At 48.9% G+C, this 23897-nt stretch overlaps 1 protein-coding gene across 1 annotated transcript in view; it reads right to left on the bottom strand.

The window, feature by feature from the left end:
* Positions 1-839: 839 nt before the first annotated feature.
* Positions 840-23897, bottom strand: part of LOC142772007 (uncharacterized) — a 105579-nt gene continuing 82521 nt past the window's right edge. Inside the window, exon 5 of the mRNA XM_075874075.1 lies at positions 840-1076. Coding sequence (XP_075730190.1) covers positions 919-1076 — 158 coding nt within the window. The 3' untranslated portion in view covers positions 840-918. The remainder of the gene's footprint in view (positions 1077-23897) is intronic.

The raw sequence follows: 23897 nt of genomic DNA, 5'->3' as shown, positions 1-23897 counted from the left end.
AACAGATGCTTTTAAACACTACAGGCACTGTAGAGTTAGGGCATGTAAAAAGAAGGTAGAGACCTGTTTCTTTGAATTTTATTGCTGGTTGAAGGAAGACTTTGCTTTCGTCGAAACAGAATGTGCCCTTCATGAGGGTTACTTGAAACGCCTAAAAATCACGAACAGAAATTGTTAAGTGACTTGGGAACCACTACTTTCAGACGCGACAGTAAATAGGATAACATAAATGAGGAAACCAACAACCACCGCAGAAATCTTGGTATTACCCAGCGTCATCAGAACAGATAGTTCCACGATAGCACGCTTCGGTTGGGTAAACATGTATGTCGTGACTTTCGGGGTTAAAAAGCCATTTTACATCACACGACAAGATCCCTGGCTGCTGCTAGATTGACTTTTCACCGGATACGATACGAGCAGGATGTGCTACGTAATCTGACCATAATCTCTTCAGCAACGTGGAAAGAGTTTATGTGATTATGCGTAAAATGTTCGTCACTTTTGACGGTGTTACTGACAGTGTGCGTTGTATTCGCACAATCTGATAAACACTGCCATGAACTGATGAGCAACTTATGTACAGATAATGCGCACGAAAATGGTGTACTTATGTGTACTTTCTAGCCAAGAGGTGCAGCTTCACTTGAGAAAAGCCTACCTAATTATTATCAACGCAACCGTACCTATTCTATGATCTTGTGCTAATACAATTGGCATGGCTTATATTCGCTAATGTGCCAATGAAGCGAAGTTTCTTAATGAAACTTTGCTATAGCGCGCATATTTTGAATTTTCACAAGGAAACGCATTGGAACAACGCAAGAAACTCCACAACATTACGGGGACGACAAATGTCAGCGTGCTTTATTTTAGGTGAAAAAACAATAAAACACTCAGGTAAAAAGTTCAATACTCCTACTTTCCTTCCCTAAGCAGCTCCTGACAATGGCGACCGTACACGGTGATAGGGCGTTGCTGTCGAACGAAACGGCGAAAGTATGCTTTACAGGCTGGATGGGTTCTTGCATGAATAGAAGAATTTCTCACACGGAGGTCAAAGTAGACATTGTCCCCTAGAAAGAAAAAGGAAGAGTCACTTACAAAATAGAATGAACAGCAATTTTCAATTTCATTTATATATATATATATATATATATATATATATATAAACTGCAACGACATCTTGCCTGCATTCAACGCGTCCATCACCACATGCACAGGGGGGCACACGCGTGCCATCTTGTGTTGCGCAGAGACAATGATGGCACGAGGAGCACCCAGCTGGACCCGGCTGATGTGCGCCACGCGCTCGGGACTTCTCTTAAGAAGGAAGAAGAAGGCGGGCATCTTTGGTGTTCGACTGACCCGTTCTACGACCATAGTCACTTTGAGTTTTGGGCTTAGGTTCACCCTTCAATATATACGTTTTATACACCCCGAGTCCTTCATCATCGCTACATTTCTGGTGGACGTGCTGGGTAACAAATCAAAGCCCTACGAACGCAAGACAGCACAGCCCCGACCACTAGCGAGTTGATCCTGTGAAGCTGACACCTGTCAGCTTCACAGGATCATCAGATGATGCATCAGATGAACATTCGCCGTCTTCGAAGCGATTCACCAGGATTCAGTCCACTCCACTTCACTCTCAAGGGAACTCAGTCAATGGACGCCACCGCCATGACAATCCAGGTAACACCGGCACACGTGGTGATCAATCAGCCTCACCAGACACCAGTATTTCATGGCGACACGTATGAAGATGTAAAAAATTGGCTGAACCTCTTTGAGAGAGTGGCGAATTCGAACGGTTGGAACGAGAAAACAAACTCCACCGCGTATATTTTGCTTTGGAGGACTTTGAAAAGGCGTGGTATGAGAACCATGAAACCTCCTATACAACCTGGGATGAATTTTGGCGACAAGCTCGGGCTACTTATGCCAACATGGATCGCAAGAAAAAGGCGCAGGTTGTGCTTGAAACCACAAACCAACTCACCTATGAAAGTGCCGCAATGTACATCGAGGACTTGATCCACCTGTTCAAGTGCGCAGATTCACATATGACTGAAGATAAGAAGCTGCGCCACCTCGCGCATGGGGTGAAGCAAGAGCTATTCGCTGTTGTCGTCCGCAACCCACCACGAACAGTTGCGGAGTTACATACGGAAGCGACAGCCATCGAGAAAACGCTAGAACAGTGGGCTCGAGAGTACAATCGGGACATAAACTACGCACCTGCCAATGTCTTCTCTGGAGACCAGCGAAGTGACATGGACGCCCTGCGAGAACTCATCAGGTCGGTGATCAGAGTAGAGCTCAGCAAGTTGCAAGCACCTCACACTACAGCAACACTGTCTGTTGTCGACGTAGTACGAGATGAACTGAGTCAGATAATACGCGAGCTGGAGCCTGATCCAAAGGCAATCTGATGCATCCCAACGTACTCTGAACTACTCAGACAACCCGCGGCGTACAGCAATGCAGCAGTTGCGATTGCCGCTGCTTAACCACAGACGGTACGCAGTGCACCTCGTCCACTGGAACCGACGGCAATCTACCTGCCACGAGCCCGTAGTGTAGCTCGCTGCGTGGATCAAATGCCCCGGAAAAAGTGACATCTGGCGTGGCCATAAGCGAAGGCCTTTGTGTTTCTATTGCGGAAAGCAGGTCACCTGTATGGGTTCTGCCCTTACCGACAGGCAGGATTAAGGGGCTTTCCGTCGTACGCACCATGTCCTCGAAACGATGAACGGCCAGCGGAGATCGAAGAGTACCTGTCCACGCGTCAGAGCCCGCTCACTTCACGCCAACATCAGCCAAGATCACCGTCCCTCAGGCGTTACCGATCACCCAGCCCACGCGCTTATTCCGCGTGGCCTGGGCACCGTCCTGCAAGCCCACACCCGGAAAACTTAAGCGAGCGACCTATGGAGGTGAGGCTGCTGATAGCTACAGTTGCGAAGATCCTCTATCATGGTTTCTGGGTGATGATGCTATGTTTACAGAGGATAAGCACACTAGTGTGAAGATTACTTCAGATTTGCGGTTAAAAATAGACGGATACGAGCTGAATGCTTTAGTTGACACCGGAGCTGATTATTCGTTAATGAGTCACAAATTGGCAAAGAAACTGAAAAAGGTTGTGAACAAATGGAGTGGGGCACAGATACACACGGCAGGTGCCCACACTATTACGCCGCTTGGCAGATGCACCTTAAGGCTCGAAAAGAGGGGCTTTACTTACGTTGCTGACTTCATCTTACTGCCGGAGTGTTCAAGGGAGCTTATGCTAGAAATGAATTTTCAGCAATCCAATGGAGCCGGAAATATTCTCCGCAGATTCAGTGTAACGTTTTCGACCGAACAAGCAATGTCGGTGGAGGAATCGGAAAAGCGACGTCTTACTGCCAAGCGCGTTGTTGATGATGACGTAACAGAAGCCGCGACGCTGTAGTGTATTAGTGCTTGTCAAAAATAAGGCATTTTGTGACCACGAAGGAATAGCGGATGGAAATGTAGGGCTGTTTTTGAACAAAGAAATTTGCGTGGCGAGGGGCCTTTTTCACTGAAGGAACGGCCGCTCAGTTGTCCTTCTTACGAATTTTGGGAATGAATGTCAGCACATCGTACAAGGTAAGGCTATCGCCTATTTCAACGAGTTCTGCATGGTGACCGAACTATGCAGTTTAGCAACAGCGTCAACCACTCCACAAGAGACCTGCAACGTCGACGCATCAGTTAACATCAACCATGGGCTCCCAGAATGTCAAAAGAAACAATTGTTTGCCCTTATAAAAATTTTTGGACTGCTTTTGAACGTCCTCTAAGGTGCGACGCACGGCTATTGCAACACACATGATTATAACAGAAGAAGGCACGAGAACGATTTGCCAGCACCCATATTGAGTATCGCAAAAGGAAAGAGTCGTCATCAAGAAACAAGTGGAGGAGATGCTTACAGATGACGTGATCCAGCCTTCCAGCAGTTCATGGGCGTCTTGTAGTGCTTGTTAAAAAGAAAATAACAGCCTTCGATTCTGCGTTGACTATCGGAAACTGTATAGCGTAACGAAACGGGATATATACCCTCTGCCACGTATCGATGATACACTCGATCGACTACGGAGTGCAAAATACTTCTCGTCCCTAGATCTCAAGAGCGGACTTTGGCGAATCGAGGTGGATGAGCGTGACCATGAAAGACAGCATTCATAACCTCAGGCGGGCTCTACGAATTTAAAGCGCTTCCATTCGGCCTGTTCACAGCGCCGGCGACGTTTTAGAGAATAATTGACGCTTTCTTCGCGGGACTGAAATGGCAGTCCTGCTTGGTGTACTTGGATGACTGTCGTATTTTACGCTACATTTGACCAACATCTAGAGCGACTCCACACAGCATTAGAAGCCATTCGTTCAGCAGACTTGAACATCAAGCCAGAAAAATGTCACTTCGGTTTTGAAGCGCTTCAATTCCTCGGACCCGTCGTCAGCTCCGAAGGCGTTCGTCCAGATTCCTGAAAGACAGCTGCTATCGTGAAGTTCCCGACACCCAAAGACAAGAAGTCAGTACGTCGCTTCCTGGGTTTATGCGCGTACTATCGGCGATTTGTGGAAAATTTTTCGAACATTCCTGAACCACTTACTAGTCTAAAAAAAGACGACGTGCCCTTTATGTGGGAAAGTGAACATCAGGAAGAATTTGATGAGTTAAGAACACGTCTGCAAGCATCTGCAATCCTCGCCCACTTCGATGAAGCTACCGAAACTAATGTTCACACCGATGCGAGTAACGTCAGCCTCGGAGCCATTCTAGTCTAGCGGCAAAACGGTCAAGAAAACGTTCTAGCGTATGCCAGCCGCAAGCTTTCGAAAGCTGAGACAAATTACTCTGCAACCGAAAGAGAGTGTCTCGTGGCCATGTGGGGCATAATTAAATTTTGACCACACCTCTGCGGTAGACCATTTCAAGCAGTCAGTGACCACCATTTCCTGTGTTGGCTGGCGAATCTTAAGGATCCCTCGGGCCGACAAGCAAGAAGGAGCCTTAGGCTACAATAGTACGATAATACTGTGGCATACAAAGCTGGAAAAAAGCACAGTGATGCGGACTGTCTGTCACGTGCACCAGTGGAGAGAAGTGAGCCGAAGGAAGAAGACTTCCCGTTTCTAGGTGTCGTCCAGGCACACAGAAATTGCTCAACAGCAACAAAATGGCCCCAATTGCCTGCCGCTTATACAGTGGCCTTAAGGATCAATGTTAAAGTCCCGTGCACTTTATCCAGAGAACTCCCTTCGTTTTATCTTCGAGAAAGGGTGCTTTACAAGAGGAACTTCAAGCCCCTTGGTAACAAGTTTTGCTCGTTGTACCTGCACCTTTAGGAAACGAGATTCTACACGCACGTCATGATCAGCCAACACCTCGACATATGGGTGTGAGCCGTCCATTCGCCAGAATTCACCTAATATACTACTGGCCAAAACAGTTACCATCAGTTCAGCACTTTGTGAAAACTTGCCGAGAGTGTCAAAGACGCAAACTCCATCCGTGAAACCTGCAGGCCTCCTCCAGCGAATAGAAACGCCGGATGCCCCATTCCAACAAGTGGGCATGGATCTCCTAGGCCCGTTTCCGAAATCGACTGCACGGAAGAAGTGCATAGTCGTAGCCACGGACTATCTCACTCGTTACGCAGAGACTGACTCGCTGTACAGTGCAACAGCTCTTGAAGTTGTCAAGTTATTCATGAAAAACCTAGTCCTCAGACATGGTGCATCCAGCGTCGTATTTACAGATTGTGGCATTAATTTTACTGCAGACCTAAAGAAATGTCTGATGCGAATGACCGATATAGACCAGAGAAGAACTATGGCATGCCATCCTCAAATGACCTAACGCAGCGCCTTAACAGAACTCTGACTGATATGCTTTCAATGTATGTCGATGTCGAACGAAAACTGTGGCAGAAAACATTGCCCTACATCCCGTTCGCATATAATACAGCCGTTCTAAAAACAATGCGAGTGACACCTTTTGAACTTGAATTCGACCGAACAGTCACAATTCCACTGGATGCCATGTTACCCCTGAATGATGAAAGCAGCAATCCACCTGACCTAGACGACTTCTTGCAGAGAACCGAGGAAGCACTTCAGATGGCGAGATACAGAATATGCCGCCGGCAGCGTATTGACTCCTACCGGTACAATCAGCGTCGTACCGAAGCGCATTATCAGCCCGGTGACAAAGTATGGATATGGACCCCAGCGCATCGCCACGGACTTTTTGAAAAACTTCTTAGCCGACACTTCGGGCCTTACGAAGTACTCCATTGTGTAAGTGATGTTACGTACCAAGTCAGATCCGCTATACACTGGAGCTCAAAACGCCGCAACCCTACAGAGGTTGTACACGTAGTCCGGATGAAGCCTTACTATGGAAGATCATCGGAAAACCAGTGACGCCTACCAGGAATTTATTCATTGCCTGACGCATCGGGACGATGCGTATGATGAGGGGATTATGCCGCGACATCTTGCCTGCATTCAAACAACACGCCCATCACCACGCGCACAGGCACACAAGTGCGCCATCTTGTGTTGCGCAGAGATGACGATGATGGCACGAGCATCCAGCTGGACCCGGCTGATGTGCGCCACACGCTCGAACGTCTCTTGAAAATGAAGAAGAAGGCAGACATTTTTGGTGTTCGACTGACACGTTCTACAGCAATAGTCAATTTGAGTTGTTGGCACAGGTTCGCCCTTTAATAAATAAGTTTTATTACATTCCCGAGTCCTTCAACATCGCTAATATATATATATATATATATATATATTTATATATATATATATATATATATATATATATATATTTCAATGGTCCAGTTAGTCTTCGTGAAGGTATGGGATATGGCACAACAGAAGCATTGTCAACAAGGATAAATATACTTATTTCCCAACAGTTTCGGGAGGGTCCTGCCTTCATCAGGGGATGAGTTATACTGGTAGGCGTCATAACTCATCCCTTGATGAAGGGAGGACCCCTCCCGAAACTGTTGGGAAATAAATATATTTATCCTTGTTGACAACGCTCCCGTTGTGCCATAACCCATATATATATATATATATATATATATATATATATATATATATATATATATATATATATATATATATATATATGTGTGTATATATATATATATAGTGAGCGTTATACGTGTACTTCAGCTTTTCATCTGTAAATACCCGTCACATTCGCTTAGGCCTTAGGAGCGGGGCTCTTGTTTCGGTGAGAATCAAAAAGTCTGGCGGTGTCGACGTCCTATCACGAATGGTAGATTGAGCTGACCGGTCGCACAGTCCTGTGGCTTTCGTCGTTCTTTCACGTCTGTAATGAAAAATTATTCTTTATCGTGGCCAAGTTTCGTCAACGCTTGTTTTGCGTGTCGTGCGAGGAGAAACGGACTTTGAGACGACCCGGTAACAACACACCCAACTTCTATGACAGAGCACGAAAGATCAAAATAGAACATAGAACCAAAAAAACTGTGAAGCCGAAAAAGTAACAAAACTGTCTCATCGAATGATAACAGAAATGAACGCGAGTTCAAGGCGCAGAGTTCCAAAACCTCACAATCAGATGCGGGCCCCGACTAACGCTGAGAAGCAGGGCAGGAGGCGGCGATAGGCGATCCGAAGCGGGGTGCGTCTCGACGTGTGACGCTATGGTGACGATGACGCTTGGCGGAGTGAAAGCGTGGATACGACTACGAAGCAGTCAACCCGCATCGGAGACGCGATGCTCCATGCGGGGAATGGCCAGCTCGTCCAGCGAACAGCTTGCATCGAGACGCGATGCTCGGCGCAACCGTGACCATTAGCCAGGCCACGTTCATCGCTGTGCCGAACGGCTGACTGTGGAGACGCCTCGCAGAGATCCGCGATGCCCTCGGCAAGGAAGAGAACAGCAGGCCAGGCCGCGCCCCGAGATGCAGTACTCGTGCCGGCAATGCCGCCCCAGCTGGTGGTTGGACGGCAGCAGCGTGGACGGCCGCGTTCCCTGGCCGGAACCAGGATCGCCTGTGTGCGACGCTTCGGCCCGCTGTCTTCCATTTGCCGTTGCTCCGGCTCGTCCCCAGCCACAAAGATTACCGCCACGTAATGATCACACGTGTCCCAATCGTGGCACGCCACTTCTATGGGCCACCGCTAGTCATCAGCTGATTGGCGCACAGTTGCCTCGTAATCGCACGTGCCTTATCCCGCACCTTCGTCGTAGTCGTTTTTCTTGAATCCTCACAAAAACCCCCCACACAAGAAAGTTGTTTCCACAAAACAACTTTTCTCACACAACAATGAACAGACGTCGCTCCTCGAGCAGGAGCCTTTCAGCTTCCATACGAGCTATTTCACGCTCATGCTCCGCCTGTGCTGCTAGACGTGCCTCCTCTCGATCTTTCGCTCTCTGGTCCCTCATTTCTTTTTCCTCAGCGCTCACCCATGCCAGCAAAGCCTCTCCACTCAGCCCCATTTCCTTCCCTAGCACAACTAGCTTTCTCTTGTCGTCCATTTTCGTCTTCCACACACAAACAAGCTGAGGCTCTCAGATGTAATGCGAGAGCTTAGTCCTGTCGTTGACGCCAGAAATTGTGATGGTTAAGGACGTTCGTCACTATGTTTGTCGATAGCGGACGAGAAAGGATTAACATGAACAATTTATTTGATGGCACGGGTGGAACGGCTGACGGCGCACGGATACGCTACCGTGTGCAGCGCCCTTGAGTCGGACGTCGCGGCCAACACAGCAGTCAGGGTCGCAACTCCGGATGTCCAGGATCAGGCCATGTCTCACGAGGACCACACCCTGTAGGTCTCGCCCACGAACCTGCTCCCGGCCACTGCACCCAGGGAGGAGCCGTTCTGCAGGCCCCGTCCTTGGACCTTGTACAGGCCGACGGACTCGACCTCGAACGGACACACCGGAGCTCGACCTGACCGACACGTACAAGTCCCACGTCCGGCTCAGGAACGCTGGCAGGAACTCGTCCTCTCGAGCGGCGCACCGCTTCGTCTGCCTTCGTGGCCTCAACCCTCGAGCTCTTTTTCCCACGTTCCTTCTTCTTGGCCAGGGCACCGCCAGGTACCCTCGGGTGCACACTGCAGCTCATGAGCTCGCGGCCCACGTCCGAGTCTTGCGCGTCGCTCGGTACGGATCGGCACCGCTCGGCGATCTTCGATTCAGCCAGAACTCCCCTGGCACCTGGATCTTCGGCCACCCTGAACCTCGCCTGGCTCCGTGGTTCTCCGAACACACGCCCGCATCTCGCCCGGCAGAACGTCTCGCTCGTCCCTTGCCGATGTGCGACGCTCTGGTGACACCAGCACTTTATGGCATGGGTGCGGCTACGGAGCAGTCAACCCGCATCGGAGACGCGATGCTCCATGCGGGGAATGGCCAGCCCGTCCAGCGAACAGCTTGCGTCGGGACGCGATGCTCGGCGCAACCATGACGATTAGCCAGGCCACGTTCATCGCTGTGCCGAACGGCTGACCGTGGAGACGCCTCGCCGAGATCTACGATGCCCTCAGCAAGAAAAAAAACAGCAGGCCAGGCCGCGCCCCGAGATGCAGTACTCGTGCCGGCAATGCCGCCCCAGCTGGTGGTTGCACGGTAGCAGCGTGGACGGCCGCGTTCCCTGGCCGGAACCTGGATCGCCTGCGTCTGACGCTTCGGCCCGCTGTGTTCCGTCTGTCATTGCTCCGGCTCATCCCCAGCCACAAAACTTACTGCCACGTAATGGTCACACGTAGCCCAATCGTGGCACGCCACCTCTATGGGCCAGCACAGGTCATCAGCTGATTCGCTGACACTCACGCGCACATTACACGCGCCTTGCCCCGCACTTCCGTCGTTGTCGTTTTCTTCACTCATTACAACGTCTTCTACTCCAATACACCCCTAGAGCTTCCTAGCGGTCGCCGTTCAGCTTAAATGCACTAAGAAATACCTCAAGGTGAGCCCTCTACTGCTAAAGCTGGCCTATCTTCGACATCTGTCCTTACAGAAGCCACTTGCTGCTTGGTCACCCCAAAGAAGATGTCCTCACCCTATCTCGCTGTGTGAACAGCTCGAGGGCGAAGGCTGACTGGTTGTGCCTTTGGTCAAAGGCATGGGTGTGATTACTATAAATGATCTTGCGGTGCAGATCGCCACTACACTATTCGGATTCATGTCTGTGTGTCAGCGCCTTCGTGAGCTACAAACGCTCTGTTTTCATCCTAACACATTCCATCTAGCGAAGCCACAGACCGCGATCTGCGCGCGTTCATTTTTCATTATAGGAGAGGAACTACAAGTGCAAGCAGTGTCTTGCTCACTTGAGCTCCGGACGACGTCTCCTGCCAGCAGTCTCCGCGATATAATCAGAGAACTTCCTGAATAAGGTGTTCTCCTGCGCTTGTTCCTGCGCCTGTTCTCATGTGCTTGTTCTCCTCCTGGGATTGTTCCAGACAATATCTTCACCTAACTTCAGCGTGTCGGCCACTTTGAACAACTTGCGAGGCTGCTCCTCGCTCTGATCGGGCTTCCTTGTAACAAACTCTGCCTCGCTGAGCGCGAGATGGTTGTCGATGCAAGTGGCCAATCAAAGCGCTTGAAGTCGCTTATGTTACTCCGACGACTCTGGGAAGAACTTGCTGATAGTGAAGGACTTGTTCATCTTTTTGAACTGATAACACGCTAAATGCGCGAGATGTGATGGGCTATGTATGCCTTAACGAGAAGATGATATTGTAGTCGGCGTAATAAAGTGCCATTGACGGAATGTTGGCTTGGTTTTTAGGAGTGGCTATCTCGCGCGCTCGCCCAATGGTTGTTGTATAGTCTCTAGGAAAGAAGTTCGGGAGGGAGGCCTGATACGGAATTCAAGATATAAGCCACAAATCCCACCTTATAGCCTGTTCTGGGCTTCCCACGTCGCGTTTCACCAAGACGTCATTAGGGGAGTTGCAAAACACAGCTGCGCTATCGTAATAATTCGCTGTGGATGCCTTGTCTAAGTGGCACTCTTCACGAGATCCGTCATTGCTAGGGGTCAATGGTGCTGATGTAGATTAGTCGGGTACCAACAAACAACATGAAAGCTCAAGCGGGAAACTGCAGCGCCCAAATGCAGCCTCTGGCTCGTAGTCTTTCCAACTTGGTCATCGGTGGCGGCAGGTTGGTGTGCGTGGCGGCAGAGAAGTGGGAGGGAGTCTGACGAAATAAACCATAGACAATCTTCCGCAAAGTAACCCTGAAGCGATGCTTAGCAGCAGCGGCGCACAAGGCATTGACCCGGTTAAAACGGACGTTGACGCGAGGGCTGCAAGAACGATTTGAAGCGAAAGTCGGTGTAGTGTTTACTCAAGTAAACGCTTTTTTAAAATTCAAAAACACCGCAGGTGGGACGCGTAGAAGACGCTTGCGCTTGCCTTCCTTGGCTCGCGTCCTATCCGTGTTACCCACGCGCCGCCTATATTTTCGAACTAGATTGCTATTTTTGGCTCGCACCTTGACGTTGTCGCTGGTCTGCCACTGCCGACGCTTGCGTTCGGCTTCCCGTGCTCGTTCATTCCCAGTGTTGACGTCACCATGCTGCGGGAGGGGGGGTTAATGATGCAAGTGGCATCATTAACCCCCCACCACCCTCAACGTCGGCAACAGCCGAGAAAGGTGCGCAAACCCAAGCGGGAAGCATGCCGAGATGGCATTCAACCATCGGCGCAATCACGCAAGAAGCAGCGCCACGCTGTCCACGTGGAGAGTTTTAGATCGGCGGCTTTACGAGCGAGCGAGCGAGCGGAGAGGGCAGCGGAGGGCGACCCGGTAAGAGATTATTGGGTCGCGCTCCACTGCCCTCTCCACTCGCCCGCTCGCCCGTACACCCACCCAGCTAAAACTCATTCTCTCATCGGGTCGCGCCCGCTATCCTCTCCACTCACCCGCTTGCTCGTAAACCGCTCAGCTAAAACTCTATTGTCGGCGCCGAGAGATTGTTGAGGCGCACACAGTGCACGCACCTTCCGTCTTGTGGCTGTTTCTCGCCGACAGAAGGAGAGATGTGACCCGGTTGAGACGATGCCTACGTGAGGAGTGGGCTCGAGGGCGGCGAATGGTGGAGAGGGTGAAGAGCGGGAAAGCTGACTGGCGGTGAGCATGAGGCAGGTGCGGGAAAGAGATGTCCCCGCACACTGCTAGGAGGGCGTGAGCTACTTGGCACCGCACCAACATCTGCGGCGAAGAGAGTGGTGCGGATGGCGGTACTGCATTGCACAGACCAGTCAAAGAGCTGCTTCGCATCTAAAACAGCAATAAGCTTTCAGCTTCAATCCGTCCTGTGCTCCTGCCGAAGGTCTCATACTGATGTCATGCCAGGGCACCATATCGAAGACGGTCTGTGGTGAGTGATCAATTCTTCCTGGCCGTCCGGGCCTCGCCAGCTTCATGAGCGTTCACGGTCGCCATCAAGTCGTCAGCGTCGACGTCCAAACCGCAGAACTCCCGGGAGTTCACAGACAGCATGCAAAGATGGGGTGGCTGACAAACACGAAGTCAGATAAAGAACAGCCGGCATAGAGTATGGCCGTAGTCCCTTGTCTCGCTCACGAAAATGGGGCTACGAACGTCAACTGAACAATCAAGCGAAATCGTCTTGTCTACGTGGGTCGTCGACGATTGGCATTTTTTCACCGACAGATTGCTGCTCATTCAGCATCCTTCGGGATGGGGTCATCAACTCGACAACAATACCGTGTTTCCATCAAACCATCAATAGACGACGTTCATGCCTCCCTTGTAATTCTAGGGCATGACCATCGGCCACCATCGACCACCATGCAACCACTTACCAGTAAGGCACACCAGCTCCTGACCTTTAGGAAAGTCGTTCACGCCTCACATGTTCTTCATTCTGTTTTCAACAATCTGCCAACACATGAGTCGCCAAGAAACGCCATCCTAGGTTCCTTCCTCGTGGGTCTCCACTGAATGAGTGATGCTCTGAGGCTGTGATTCCTGGTTTTCAGGCTTCGCACCCGACCGCGCCGAGGACCTGCAGCTTAGGAACACGCAACTCTCCGGTGAGATTAATGAACTGACAATGATGATAATCGAGCAAGTTTCTACCATCTCCAGCATTGCACGCCATCAAGGCCAAGTCAGATCCAGCTGCCTCACACACCCTCAAGTCCAGCTCACTAGACTAACGGAAGCAGTTCTGGTATACCCTCATGCAACTTTCACACCAGCTCTATAGGTTCGTGTTGGCGATCTCTGCATTTTCACCTCTCGTTTTTAGTCCCCATACTAAGTCGAACTATGCCCACTGCAGGCCAAAGTCCTTTTCTTTGGGGACTCGTTCGCTGGATTTAGGGCTGAACAGTGGGGCTCTTCGATTTTTGGATTGCTGGGTTGGTTCTGGAGACCCGCGGGCTGCCCACGAGCTCGCCGAAAGCTACCGCTGCATCCGGTTCTAATAGGAAATGACGTAAGCTGGCTGCGCACCCACCCGGCGACAGCCCGAAAGTCGCAAAATTGAACGCAGGACAGCCAGCGTAACCGTAAACTCTACCGTCATGGCAGCAAACAAAACAATGCGCCTCGTGTATATTGTTCTTTCTGCATTGTCCGCTTGGAAATACGTAGCTAAGCTCGCCAAAAACTGAAATAATATCCTCGAGCGTACGCATTTGGGGTATGACTTCGTACGCTCACATAATCACTCGCCGCGTCCGCGAATTAAACAGCCAGCTGGCGCACGCTGCCTTGAGAACGATGCGAGGTGAGCTGCCGCGACGGTGACGGCTTGACAAGCTCACGTCGTTTTTAGTACATGTATCAGTCACTGCACAACACGATGCGAAGTCACACGAAAGTGATCGTGTCCCCAAAGAGTTTGAAGATATATACCTGCTCAGCTATCGCGTATCATACGTCGCAAACACACGTTGACTAACTTACGTTTTTGTCTAAAGTTTATGATATGCGCAGGTATCGGTACCGTGAGTGCGCGTCGTATATAAAATAAACAATTGCATAACACGTTCTCGACCCATTTTTAGAACTTGCCTTGGCCTGTTTTTTAGTCCTAAGTGGCACGAATGTAGTGTATAGCAGCTTTGATTCGACCTACTAGGTCATCGTTCGTACTGCGCGGCATTATTAAGAAGAGGTGAAAACAGACAAAGCCGACGATGAAATGCGCCACGAAAGGATGTATACATTTCTGATTTCATTCTCCGTTTTTTTTTCTCGCGCCGTACGGTATATTCTCATACCACATATGCTGGGTCATCGATGGAAATGGGTTCGCACGCCGTTCGCAACCAGCGAGCATCACCCAACAGTCCCGATCTAGGGCCTTCTATCACCATCGAAGATCAATCGTGTAGTCAGGACAGAGGTTCTAAGAGGTTCATGTGCCCCGCCGCGGTGGTCTAGTGGCTAAGGCACTCGGCTGCTGACCCGCAGGGCGCGGGTTCAAATCCCGGCTGCGGCGGCTGCATTTCCGATGAAGGCGGAAATGTTGTAGGCCCGTGTGCTCAGATTTGGGTGCACGTTAAAGAACCCCAGGTGGTCTAAATTTCCGGAGCCCTCCACTACGGCGTCTCTCATAATCATATAGTGGTTTTGGGACGTTAAACCCCACATATCAATCAAGAGGTTCATGTACGCAAACATACGATGGAGCGAGCTAGTTCCATCACAATCGTCTTCGCTAAGTGCACAGAAAGCAGGCACAGCTTCACAACGACTACTGCGAAAAAACAAACTCCGAAGTTGTCTCCATGCGTGCGTATGAATGTGTACTACGTACATAACATTTAGGGCATGTGCACGACGCAGTCAACAGGCAACAGTTCACCGCGTTGTTCACAGGAGGAAGCTTCACGGGAAACATAACAAATGCGATGAACAGTAGCTTCGAACACTCGCCGCCACTCGAAATCACCTCATCTCGAAAGGCGGAACAAGCTTGAGAAGATAACGCCACGCGTAAAAACAAGCGAAGGCGCAGTAGTCAAGCGCCTACATTACAATCCATCGAGTCCTCACAAAGATGGCACCGAGCTCGCATCGTACCTTTTCGGCGTCTGCTAGCCCGAAACCTGCCCAAAACATTCTAGTAAGCTTCCATGGCTAAATTGTCCTGGAAGCGTCAGGCGACCCTCGGGGATCCGGAGGGTCGCCAGAATGTCCAACACGAGAAAAACGAACGCCAACCAGAAGTGCGCCGCGGGGGATACGGAGCAGCCCGAGAAAAACGAGCGCGCTCCGGCTGGCTCTGGCAGCCCGCGGGTTGCCAGAAGTCGAAATCGAAGAGCCCCAGTTTTGCTGAACCCACGATCTCCGATGCCAGTGTCACTCTCATCAATCGGCGTGCGGTCCGCAATCTCCTGATGCCATGTAGCCCTCGCCGATTGCAGCCCCGTCCTTGGACTTTTTCGACCGTGTCCCCTATCTCTCTTATCTCTTTTCTTTTTTCTTCACTAGTTTGCGACTAGTACTCCGTCTTTTATATCATTTTTTCTAATATTAAATGCAAAGAATTTCTTAGTGAGCGTTGCGACTTTGAGCGTATCTATCTATCTATCTATCTATCTATCTATCTATCTATCTATCTATCTATCTATCTATCTATCTATCTATCTATCTATCTATCTATCTATCTATCTAGCCGCCAACGTCTTTTAGCTCTCCTGGCCGTTTAGATAATTGTATTATTACCAAACTTGGTATGGCATACCAATACTGTATGAAAAACATATTTGACTAGTCATGACAAGAAAATCATGACATGCATGCCATGAATGTCATGATTTTCTTGTTACGAATGTCACAATTTTCATTTCATGGCCCCGCAGCTGTTGCGGTGGCTTTGTTCGCATGGCATGTCGCAAAACCGGTATGGTATGGCATGATTTCATGGCGAACACAAGCGACAGACCCAAACATAAGAATCGTGACATGCGTGTCATGTAACAACAAGACTACGTTCCACGCTCAAGATGCGCTCGCAATCATTTTGCTAGCGTCACATATGCCAAATTTGGAATTACGGTACGTGAATGAAGAACGAAGGTATGCAACTGGTGCAAACGTGATAGTCAAGAGATGCGTGTCATTTTATACCATGTCTACATTTTACGCTCATGAAGCGCTGACGGCCATTTCGCTAGCTTCACTTATACCAAATTCGGTATTACGGGAAGTGAATGAATGACGAAGGTATGATACTGGTGTAAGCATGGTAAACATGAGATGCGTGTAACGTAACAACATGACTACAAGCTACGCTCATGATGCGCTCGCGGCCGTTTCGCTAGCTTCACATGTACCAAACTCTGTATTACGCGACCCTAATCAATGACGAAGGTATGTGACTGGCGCAAGCATGATAATCATGAGATGAGTGTCATGTGAGAACATGACTACATGCCAGAGCAAAGAGTCAAGACGCCAATACATTTCGACGTGACGCGGTGCGCGTACTCACCGGCGTTCATTTCTTCGCGACACGCCGGCGTTGCCACGCCAGGCGCCGGTCCTGCCATATACTCGCAGGCGCGCGCTGCTCTGCGTTGCTTTGACGCATGCGCGTTTCAGCGCGTCCGTCATCCCATCATCACAAAAAAAGCGAGACGCAGGGTTGTCTAGGTAATGCATCGGCGTGAAATGCAAAATGTCGCATTTTGCGCTAATTGGCTTCGGACCGCGCTGATAGACGCTGGTCGCGCCTGGCGTCAGGCTATAAGTGCTCGCGTTTTGCTAACGTAGCGTCGATGTGCCCAGCCTGCGCGCGCGTCAACGCTGCATTGGAGTATAGTGGGCCTACACGATGCGCTCGTGGCCGTTTTGCCAGCTCCACATATACGAAATTTGGTATCCCGTCACGTGAATAGATGACAAGGGTAAACGACACATCCAAACATGGTAATCGTGAAAAGAAGTCACGAATGGCATCATTTACCTCAACCTCATAACGGTGTGCTTATTTTTAAGTGACATATCAAGATTTCTCATTCGTGCTTCGCATATCACCCATTCTCACTGTACGTGGGATCTGAATTTTTTTTTTCTTTTTATCTCCTTCTTCCGTCTCTTACAAGGGACTGCAATGTGTCGCCCACGAGGCAGACAGAATGAGGTGAATTTTTTCATTGGTTCAAAAATCACTCACTCTCACTCCTCTCTTTCATTGCACCAATCATCTGGTCCTCTCCATTTTTGTCCCTTGGACGGGCCTCCATATTTCCTTAACTGTGACGATTCACGAAGCTCATTGCTGAAGTGACCCAGATGACGTCATTCTTCGGTGTGGGGGTTCATCACGCAACGTGACGGCGGCGCTCAGCCATTTGTCTATTGATGAACCGAAAATGGGTGTCTGTGACGCCGCATCCGTTCTTTGAGACAGTGACAGGTCATCCACACCAAAAAAACAGAAATCAGAAGCTGACTTCATGACGCTCACATCCCGGTGGTTGAAGCGAAAAATTCCAAGGAGGTCCTCCTCTAGAAAGCCGCAACCTGTGTTTGATGACGGCAAACATTGCTTCACAACGTCATATATGCGCACCTTGTCAAAATACATTTTTAACTCAACAGACAGTAAATAACTAAATATTGTAAGCGAGTTGCATGTGCGCAAGTGAATGAAATTCGCATCGAGGGTAGGAAGTACATAATTTCTGTAGACGTCATATACAAGATTATTCTCGAGATAATAAAGGCCATCACGCGAGTGCGAAGCATCTCAGTGCGCTCATTTCTTGCCTACAGGAAAGGCATAGTGACGCCTCATAAATGACGTGGACATCGAAACCGCTGACGCTGATCTTTTTCGACTCCCAACATCGACCGTGAGAGTCGTGCGTATCGCCGCTTTGGCCTGTCTCCCTTCATCGACCTACTGTTTAAATCTGGCTTTCTGCTCAACCACGTCAAGGTGAGATGTGTCAGATATTATGTACGCCCTTGTATGCCATAGCCTTTGTGAAGTCACACATTCTGGAAGCCGCAACACGTAAGCGCGGTGTGCAGAAATAAGCTTACTTGCCAGTGGTGCGGCGAGCCTCTTAAAACAGTGAACTTCGATACTTCTGTTCCATTGAAATGCCCGACATACTCTGCTACACATGAAGCCACATAAAAGAACTGCGCAAAGCTAAAAGAGGAAATACGTGTGCAGCGAAAGTTGGTAAGGGACAGCTCGACACACAGGCAAGCTGTTTCATCCATCCACCGTTATGGACGCCGATCCAAACGCACGCGGAAACGAAACCTCAGTATTCATATAGCAGGCAGATCTTCTACAGCACAAGATGGACACAAGCTCCCGTGACAAAAGGTGACAATGCCCAACTCGAGTACACCACGCCAAAGTGATGCGCAGCATGAACCAGAACTAGGGGTGCAAGACATTGCGTGTGATGTTGAGTACGCTTCGCAACCGTCTGGAGTTCATAGCAAACAGCACATCTTGGGCTTCAAGTGCAAAGTTGGCTCATTTAAATAAGCAAAACATCAAAAAGACCCAGGCTACTCTGAATAACTTGCTGAAGTCTATTCGTGAAATTCCACGCTAACTACAGACGCCGGATGCGAATCACCAGTACAGATCATCAACGTGCTGGAACCGCTCTTGTTAGAGCTTCCGTAGCAGAACATGCCTAATTTATTCGAATAGCTAACACGTTCATCTCCTACAATGCGGTGGAATGCAATAGACTTGTGAAACCGGCTGTGTGACTTTAACCAATAATTGTTTAAATACCAATTCCCTGTGGTTGTTATATGCGAGCCAAGTAAGCAGTCTTCTTTTCGAATATCCGAAAATGTGACACTGTAGTATCAAGACGACAAAAGTGTGAGTAAAGTGTCAATCTGTATACGTCGTGACATCCTACGTGAAACAAGTCGTTGCTCCTCACGCTTCAAATAAATATATATGTCTCACTGTGAAACAGGAGGGGCATTCCCTATCGGTACTCAGTGGATATAATACCCCAAGCAGCCGCGTGAACAGCTCTCACTTTTTATCCTATTTAGGCATAGCCTGGGTCGCGCCTATTTGTTGGGGATTTTAGCGCACCCCATTCTAGGTGGGGCTCTGCTTCAATGAACGGCCATGCCGGGAACATTGCTGATTGACACTAAATCAGGGCTTGATGTCTGTAAATCTTGCCTCACCGACCTTCTTTCGTGGCACATCGTGCAGCAGATGCCAAGACGTTTGCTTGTGTCTAGGTCTCTTTTGTGGACTGCCTCTTAGCGTGTAGACATAGAAACACACAGAAGCGGTCACGTTCACACATACATACAACTGAAAGAATACTACGGTTCCCCTTCTTTTTTTGCGCTAAATCTGGACTGGCTAAAATTCTGAGTCTCACTGGGCACTGCTATTGTGGCGACATCGAATTCATTTCTGGAATAGAGAAAGTCAATGCATTAGCTAAAGTACAAATACTAGCTTGTCAATATACCAAAACTGAGATCGCAGATTGGTGTAAAATATGAACACGTCCGTGCAATCTATGGCTGTGCAGAAAAGGAGTACTAGAGGAAGAGATCACTGTCAGAATTGAGTACACCTCACCGAGCCTGGCGGCATATGCTGCAACACCTCGACGAAAAAACCAGGCAATGGTAGAGAACATTTTATAACTCTTGAGGCTTCGAAAAGCCGCTATCGTGTATACGACAGGTGGTACGGAGCCTTCAGACACCAACGCAAAATTTGTTTCTTCTCCGAGCTGCAGCACTAAAACAACGTTGCTGGTATTGGTATGCGAAAAATTATTGCAAATCGCTCATAGGCGCGTCCTGTTCCCCGGCATCACTTTCCAACTGGGCCTCCTCTCCATCTTGTGATGATTGCCTCAACTTGCCGTTCACTACGCGTGAACTCGACGCCGCTATTGTTGCCTCTTGACGCTCATCCGCGTTAGTGCCTAATGATATCACCTGCAGGGATGCCACCAACTTTCGAGAGAAATTTGTCAAATAATGAGCAAAATGTTCCCAAAAGTCGCCACTTTGAAATTGCGCAGAAACTGTCGCACAGAACCTACGCGAGGCATACCTATTATCTATAAACCCTAAATTATACTGACGTTCTTCACTGCCAGTCACAACACCCGTTTCGCCATGGGAGCACTGAGAAAGGGCATGCGTGCATTGGCCACGCTCTTGTATGTTAATGCCTCGCGACAGATATAGGTGATGGTTTCAGTTGTTGCGCATACAGGATGAAGCAGTCACGACCACTCTAGAATAACACCACACATAGCCTTCCTGCAGATTTAGAAACTGTCGCTGCAGTGAAATCGTGAGTCCGGTAATCGAAAAACTAAATTACAAACAACAGAAATAAACTAAAAAGTGCTACGTAACTGTCGCAATGCCTGCACCACACTTTTTGTGTGGTTATGCTTACGCTATACATTCGCGCCACAACAGTTTCTGAAGGCTGCCCGACAAAGTGCGAATTTTCAACCCACCCGAAAAGTATGGTAGTAACAAATTTAAACTCCGCACACCAAATTAGGGGGTACTACAGCAGTAATGTAATTCACATGCCATTCAGAACAATTGGAGCTGAGTTCGGAGCTCGCACCATCCCCTAATCACTTCAGAAGCGATACTTTCAGAAAGTTTCAAGCATCTAAAGCCCCCCTAAAACGTGGTATAATACCATTACCTCGCGAAGCTCTCCACTGACCTAAATTTTTCTGGGAGCTTGCTGACGAACGCACCAGTGCCTCCGAGATCTGGGTGAACGAGAGATACACAAGAGAAGCAGGACAAACGTACTAAATTAGCCTTCTACATGAGGGTCTAAAACTACGAAAAATAAAAACAAATATTGTCATCCATCTTTTTTAAGACACTAAGTATACAATGCATAGCTCTGCCGAGACCTAAGCCGAAATTCGCCAAACATTTGCCATGTTACCCTTAATAACTTAAGATCGCCACAGGCCTCACGAATTGGCCAGTTTATTGAAAAGTAGCCACCAGTGGCAACCCTTATCACCCAATCGGATGTGCATTATCACTTTAGTCAGAAGGCGCGTAACACTCTTTTGTGTTACTACAATTCTACGTGGGACACAGCAATTCACAGTCCCACTGCATCTACATTGTGGCAATAATGAAGCCCGGCAAGTGCTCTTACGAGCCTTCTTTGTGTAGGCTGGTTGCCCTAGCCAGTTGGGTGAGAAAAGTAATAAAAGCATTCTGCTGACAATACCAGGAAGCTTATATAAAGACTAATTCCATCTTACCGAACCTTATCAATGGTTTCTGCAAAAATAGATCCTCAGTAGACGGTGTCTTAGACCTAGTTTCATCTGTGGAAAAAAAGACAACGCGAATAATAGAGGGCACCGTCATGTTAGACATCAAATAGACCTAGAATAACCTCCTTCATGAAGCCATCCTTGATGCGATTGAAGACAGTGGCGTACGAGATCATCTTCTTGCGTAAATAGTGAATTATCTTAGCGGACGTGCCATAAACATCTCGGCGCTTGACGGTGATACGGGCTGGGACAGCGTAATTGGATAGCCTTCAGCCTAGTCAAAGTGCTTTTGGATGCGTAAGCCATGTAGTTCCGCGAAGTGCGGTCCTTAGCCCCGTACTCTTCAACATCACGCTCATTGGTTTTGCAGCTGAGCTCTTCAATGTTGTTAACATCAATGCCTACCCGGACGATATATACACATGAGCACCTGAAGCAACGCGCCTGGAACTGTTAGCAATACTATACAACTCGTGACATGAGTAACCTCAAAGTAGTAGCGCCGTGAAGCCCTGCACCTTTCAATTGCCAAGTGCGCTGCGGTTGGCGTTCCCAAAAAAATCAATCGTGCCGTACCGAATCATCGCTGACGGAACAGCGATTCCTGCTATCAAGTATTACCGGCATCTTGGTGTTGTTATTGACCGCTGCCTATCTTGGACGAAGCGTGTTGCTGCGCTACGGACCATGCTCTTGTTCTTTGGGTGACAGCAGGGGATTCTTCTGAGGATTGCCTCCAGCAGTTATACCAGGCATTCTTTCGTATTTATGGTACTGTACACCTGTGCGTTCGAGTAGGTGTCTAACGTGCATTTATACTTTTGAGGAGCCTTCAAGCATGTGCTCAAGTGACGTGGCTAGGGCCAACGAGGTGTACATCACCCTCTGGCACAATGGAGTTCATATTCCAGAGAGATTTACCTATTTTCAGAGTCTCTTTGTGTGCATCTTCATGTGCTGAGCTGACACGCGAACCCTCCCTTGTCGTTGCTACGGACAGACCAAGCAGGCTACAGCTACTCAGGATGCCCAGACACACATACTCTAGGCTTGTCATTCCTTCAGACTTTGCACTAGCCGTAATCCACAAAATGCCACCGTGGACGCTGAAGAGACCAGTAGTGTGCTGCAATGTTCCTGGGATTGACAAAAAGCCTCGTGTTAGTTTCGCTGCCCTGAAACAACTAACTTTGTTACATTTGGCTTAACAATACGACTATTTCATTCCTTTATACACTGATGAATCTGCGACTTCAGGTGCTTTGGCTGCACTTAATGTGATCTGTCATTTGGCTACATCTCAAAAGCCCAAGTAGCCTATAAGTCGTCCTCCACAGCTGCAGAACTTGTCGCAATATTGGAAGTTACGCCGTTTGCGTGCGGCCAAGAGCCACGTAAATGACTGGTACTGTCTGACCCAAATACCCGTTGCAAGCCAATTACTCCTGCTCACAGAGCAGACAAAACTTTACATCAGCTTTAAAAATCATCAAACCATTCGGCCTAACGTAAAAGAACGGCAACACAATCACATGACAAGGAATCTCTGGACTCTGTAAACTGGCAGTTAATGAGCTTTCTGATACTGCCGCAAGAGCCAGTGTTTAACGTTCTTATTCGCTTGAAAGTGCCATACTCTGGAAGTGACGCGAACTCTCTATTGAGATCGATTATGTGACAGTGCATAGCGACCTAATGGTCACAGCTTGACCATCAATACAGGCGTCTGCGAGAAGCAGAACATGAGATGACTTTTCGCCTGCTAGCTAGCATGAAACGAGGCAACTCCAGTCTGCTACACCGTACTCGCCTCGGTGTTGCATTGGCTCGCCCCTGCGCACAACTCTTCCGCCATGCAGAAAGCCCAACTTGTGAACGTTGGCAACTGTGCGAAATGACGGGGCATATTGCCGCAACACGGAAAGAACAGAACATGGGAATATAGGGCGACCAGGGAAAACAAGATCTGTATCCACAGAACAAAAGAGCAGGCGCTTGAACCTCGTCTTCCTCGCAGGAACCGTGGTTGCATTTCGTGCTCGTCACTTCGCCGTCCTCTGCCACCCTGCCCGCCTTTTATTCATGGCACTATTGTTTGTGACTGCCTCCTTGAAGTGTCGCTACAAAAGGCGCTCGCGTTAACGCTGGCAGGAATAGCTGTGGCAATGCTGAACTGGCAGGATAAAAAACTGCTATAGAAGAGTGGTAGGTTTCCTAAAAAGAACAGGACTGGACATTAGACTGTAGTGAAGCCGCAGTGCTACGTCGTTATTGTATATGTGCATAACTTTTTTATGTTGCCATCGTCACCCTTCATAGCTTTTTTTCTTTCCTGTCTGTCTTCTTCTGTGCATTGTAGGTGAGAGTGAACTAGGTCAAATCACCCTCTCTGCCTTCTGACAAATGATCTCTCTGTCTTTATGAATCTCATCTACTCGCCTAATTTAGTGTTTCGTTTCCACGTGCTTGTCTTTTCTGGAAGTCCACTCAGTTACCTTCAATCACCAGCGGTTTTCTGCCTAATCGCTGCGTGTTCTCCCCAT

This window comes from Rhipicephalus microplus, chromosome 9 (assembly GCF_043290135.1).
Source record: "Rhipicephalus microplus isolate Deutch F79 chromosome 9, USDA_Rmic, whole genome shotgun sequence".
Lineage (NCBI taxonomy): Eukaryota > Metazoa > Arthropoda > Arachnida > Ixodida > Ixodidae > Rhipicephalus > Rhipicephalus microplus.
The sequence above is the reverse complement of the archived record's forward strand: the minus strand, read 5'-3'. Positions and strand labels throughout refer to the sequence as shown.